Source organism: Gasterosteus aculeatus, chromosome Y (genome assembly GCF_964276395.1).
Source record: "Gasterosteus aculeatus chromosome Y, fGasAcu3.hap1.1, whole genome shotgun sequence".
NCBI classification, from domain to species: Eukaryota; Metazoa; Chordata; class Actinopteri; order Perciformes; family Gasterosteidae; genus Gasterosteus; species Gasterosteus aculeatus.
In genome coordinates, this window is record NC_135709.1 from 5,761,031 (window position 1) to 5,766,291 (window position 5,261).

Sequence of the window (5,261 nt, forward strand, 5' to 3'; positions counted from 1 at the left end):
TCTACAATGTAACAGCCAGTCAGTATGTAATAAATGCACATTTGTGTGTGCTGCTTCTGCGTATCAGGAGTAGTCCTGTAAATGAGAGGTAAGGTGTTAAACATTCAACAAAAGCAATATCAACCAACCCTGCTCCATATTATCTTGAACTTATAGTTTCTTCTGTATAATAAAGCAAATAACAAAGAGGAAGATATCTTTTCCTGCAGTTATCTTTTGTTATCTTTTGTTTCACAGTTGTCACAGTAAATATTGTTCCAAAGGTCGTAACAGTCCACACAGGTTTACAACCCTCACTCACTTCAGCGAAGACTGAACAAAGGTAGGAAGCAAGATGAAGCGCCTGCTGTTCTGGGAGATTGTGTTTGCTGCAGTCTACATCAGCCATTCAAATCCTCCAGGTACTAACTTTTTTCTTCTTGCTTAAAACTGTAATTAAAAATGTTTATAGACCAGATGGTTAGTTTTCAGGAAAAGCCAGGAAACTGTCTGTCATTGTGTTTTTAGATAGCTGTAAATAGTTGGATTCATCTTTTACATGATGGTCATTATTTTTCATTTTAAAGAAAAAGTTCCAGTCTCTTCAGAGCAACATGGCGGTTACAATGGCGGAAGACAAGATTAGGGGGAATCATCATAGAGAACTGTGATGTTCAAACAGAAATTGATGGACTTGATGGGGGAAAAAAAACATTCCAGTACAATGTGTGAGTCTAGAATGCATCTCTCAGCAAAATATAATCATATTTGATCTTTTTAATGACTTTATGTGGATGTTGGAACAAGCCAATGAAGCGAACAATGATGGTCTTTAGATTTGACCAAAAAAAAGGACAGATGGTATTTACTGTATTTTTACTCTCCTGGAAATGTGGTTGACACTCTACTACATTACATTACATTATATTACATGTCATCTGGCTGATGCTTTTAATCGAAGCAACTTATAATAAGTGCATTCAACCATAGGTTACAAACTCAGAAGAGCAAGAAACAAGAAAGTGCAATTTCATCAAATAAGCCAATTTACAATTTGCTATAGATAAGTGGCGTTATAAGTACAATATAAGTGCTACAATTTGTTAGTCTTTTAGTCGAGGTAGAGTCTAAAGAGGTGTGTCTTTAGTTTGTGGCGGAAGATGTGAAGGCTCTCTGCGGTCCTGGCGTCTTCAGAAAGCTCGTTCCACCATTTCAGAGCAAGGACAGCGCTACAGCACTTTTCTACGGTGGTGCAAAACACAATGGCAAATAGGAAAACACAACGACAAATAAGAAAGCACAACGGCAAATATGAAAAGTGTCCTACTAGTGTTTCACCATTGTTTTACCGTTGTTTTGTTGTTCAATTATATTTAGGTGTTGTAAATAGAAGTAAATAAAAGTGGGCGGGGGGGGCGGTGCCGCGTTTGCTACGGCCAACGAGGTGCGGGACAAGGGACCGAAATGCATGACTGTCAAGCTCAATGCGAGCCCGGAGATCCATTTATCATTTCCTGTTAAAAGACAGACAGTCCGTCTGTCCAATCAGAAGGGTCCGTCCTCCGCTATCTGCTATAAGGCCCTTCCCTTTCTGTAAGAAGTTAATTTCGTTGTGTTTTCCTTTTTGCTGGTGTGCTTTCCTATTTGCCGTTGTGTTTTGCTCTTCAGGGCCACCGTAGAGCCTGAACATGACGAGCTGACACTATGTCAACCTACAACTGCATCTCATCTTCCAGCCTAGCAAATTATTTAGCACCTAGTAATAGCTGAATGTTAGTTACTAAGTTAGATTCCTTCAAAAATCAAGTGCATTTTTTGTTAAAAAACACTTTGAAACGACTTCCTTTCTGTGAAATCTATGAAGGGCGGGAAGACTGAATATGTACCTCAGATGACAGTCTTTATTGCTGTCATAAAAAGAGGGAGTGGTTATCTGGTGACGAGATTAGTTAAACATTAGTTATGTGCTGATGAGGTGAAACACCTATGTTGTTCAACTCACCTGCTTACACTGTAGAGTATCACCATTTGCAAACAACATCTATCAAACTAACAGCTGTTCTTTTGTACCTAACAGATGTCTGTTGGTTGCAACCTGAGGAAGGTGAAGGATCAAGCTTCATCTTTGCTTTCTTTTATAACCCCATCAAGGATCAGTGCAATCCTTTCATTTACAAAGGTCAAGCAGGAAATGGCAACCATTTTCTAAGTGAAAGAGAGTGCATAAGGAACTGTTCTGCCAATAGAGAGATGATCTACCCGGTGGATGGTGAGATGATTTTGAATATTAATGTGATTAATCTTCATTCACTGCTCTGTTTTCAGTATCCACAGTATCATATTAAACTATAACGGCTGCATAAATGTGTATAATCAACCCAGTCCTCCTCCTTGCTGTAAGAACTTTGGAACATGACTAATGAGGGGGAGTTTTATGGCCCGATGGACCATGAGAGGAAGAGCGTCTTGAAATCTGCCTCAACCAAACTTTTACTGTGTCTAAGTAGGACCATGCAATATTAATACTATTGCTGCTATTTTGTGAGTACTTTTAATAAATCCATAAATTGTTGAGTTTTACTTTTCCCCTCTTATCTCTTAATTTCTTCAGAGAAGATACTCGTCAGCAAGAGTGTTAGCAATACGTCACCAAGTGGCGGCAGACTGGCACAAATAATGACAGATGTGAATAAATACACCTGAGGCTTCAGTGTATTGATTGAAAAATGATTAATCATCTAATTCTAAAGCAGAGCAGTTTCATACATAATCAATCATATTTCTGTTGAAAGATGTTTATAACAATAATTATAAACTGCAACACTGGTAATGACCACTTCAATGGGGATGATGTTTTCTGTTCACAGCGACCAAAGCTTGCCGCTTTAAAATGGCCCAAGGTAAATGCAGTGCTACGTTTTTGAGATACTACTACGATGCTGTTCATGACAAATGCAAGAAATTCCTGTGGTCTGGGTGCGTTGGAAACGGAAACAGGTTTTTTGACCAACTCAGTTGCAACAACACCTGTTCTGGCATCCACGGTGAGCACGAATATCTCTCAATTCATGTGTAAAAAACATTGGGTCAGTAATGACACCATACAAAATAAATTGTATATAACAATGTGTTTTTTATCTTGTTGATGTTAATTGTTTGGGTTCTTAGATGATGGTGTGGAAGAGGAGGAAGAGGAGCCGGACACTCCTATTGGTCAGTAGACAACGAAACCAAGCAGAACAGATCTCTGTTTCTGTTGCGTTTCTTCAAGACCAAACTGTTTTTTTAAACATCTTACATCGGTCTCAAACAAGTTGACACTATCCCCATGAAACTGTTACGTCTTATAGCTCAAGTGTTCAATCTATTTAAATGAATCCTACTCAACTGTGCTCTTCCGCAGCAATCATCTGTGGAGTTCTGCTCGGCATCATTCTTGTCGCAATCTTGATAACTGTGATCGTCTTGGCCGTTCAGTCAAAGTAAGACCACTTTTCTTTGTCCTTACTTTTACATAAGAATTATTTCTGAAATCCAATGGCATTATTTACACTTAGTGGCTACTTTCCTGTATTTCTATTAATATTTATTGTTCCTCTTTAGGAAAAAGAATCCCAAAACGAAGGCACAAGGGAAAAGTAAAGAATCTCAGTCCGGCACACCTCTTCAGGAGAGTGAAATTGAAATGGCGTAGACAACATGTCACCATGACGGTAACATTAATCAGCATAGTTGTGTATTGTAACACTAATAGTCTAAATACCAAACACAACTGATCAACGCATTTGAGTTTTCATTTTTTTTGCTGACTGATATCCATTACATTCCTATTTTGTTTAAGGTTTTTGTTTCACCTACAATACTTGCAGAGTGATGTTTCTTAAATTGTGTTTTTCGCTGTGGCCTTATAGTCTACTTTCATTGAGTAATTTAAATAAATCTTATATCAAAGTGTAATCAAAAGAAATCACAGTGGCAAAAATTAGTAAATTGATTGATCAATTTAACTGAAACCATTATGATCAAGTGGGGAATCGTTGAATTATTTTCTCCAGGAAGACTGCCAATGGTTTTCTTTGTTCAAACCATTTGTTATTGGAATGATGTCCAGCTGCTTTGCTGTGATGTACAGAACATAGTTGGGTCAGCTGGAAAAAACTAATTGGAAATTGTGACAGACATTTCTCACAATGTTTATACACTCACACTCAACAACAAACAGGAGCAGAACTGCAATATTCTCAAATTAGGTACTCATATGCTTGTGCAAAATAACCCCCAATGCTGTCTTACGATGTAGTCTTGTGACCATCTTAGTTTTTCCAGAATATAACTTCATTACCTTGCTCAAAGATATGCTGAAAAGTATCTGAAGTCTTCTGAAGGAACGTGCCAATTCTAAACCCAACATATATATTTAGAGGTGTTTTTGTGAAGTGCATGCCCTCTCTTCTCTAGTTGAAGCGGTTCATAAGACATTATCATTGTCCTCATTAATTTGACTTTTAACATTTCCAGTCCTTCAATAAAAGTTTATCAGTAAATAAAACACAACATTTCTTAACCTTGAAGTTATTCTGTCATATAGATTTGAACAAACTTGTTTTGTTATTTTATAAAGTAATCATGCATTTTGGAAATGTAACGCATTGCACCTGTGTTGATGGAATGCATTTTCACGCAACACTTCTAAAGTAATTTAAGCTTTACAACATTACTTAATTCCAGGCACGTGCACAGCTGGACCCCTAGTGCGGGGGTGTCAAACTCATTTTCACCAAGGGCCACATCAGCATAATGGCTGTCTTCAAAGGACCAGATGTAACTTATAAATGTAACTAAATGTAATCGAATGTAATGTGTTTTAACTTTAACTTTATGACTTTATGCCATCAGTGTGGTTTGTGTCTGTAAGGTTCAGTAATAGACAGCTAACATTTGTTTATTAACAGACTGTATAGGACATGAACTAAGCGGAAGTTAAACGAGAGCGTACAGCTGGTCAGAATACGCATTTTCTTCTAGTTTTGAATTAAGTTAATGATGCTGTGATGCTTCAACGAGCTATTAGGAGTGATTGGCGGAGTTTTGAAACCAGGAGCGCTTGTAGAGCACATATGAGCCGCTGCAGCGTAGTGGGGGGGCAGCGGCTTTAGCGGAGCGTGTGCAGACGCATAACCCCGACAGTACATGCAGGTTATGCTGTTTACATGCACGACCATTGCATGTCCAACGGTGTGTTTTAACTCTATTATATGCCATCAGTGTGGTTTGTGCCTGTA

General features: G+C 38.1%; 1 protein-coding gene across 1 annotated transcript; it reads left to right on the forward strand.

The window, feature by feature from the left end:
- The first annotated feature begins 306 nt into the window (after positions 1-306).
- On the forward strand, positions 307-4,550 carry LOC120812343 (inter-alpha-trypsin inhibitor-like). Its single transcript, XM_040168237.2, has 6 exons — positions 307-401; positions 2,057-2,248; positions 2,847-3,023; positions 3,148-3,192; positions 3,383-3,461; positions 3,583-4,550. The coding sequence occupies exons 1-6, from the start codon at positions 335-337 to the stop codon at positions 3,671-3,673; spliced, it is 651 nt and encodes a 216-aa protein (XP_040024171.1). The 5' UTR covers positions 307-334; the 3' UTR covers positions 3,674-4,550.
- The last annotated feature ends 711 nt before the right edge of the window (positions 4,551-5,261 follow it).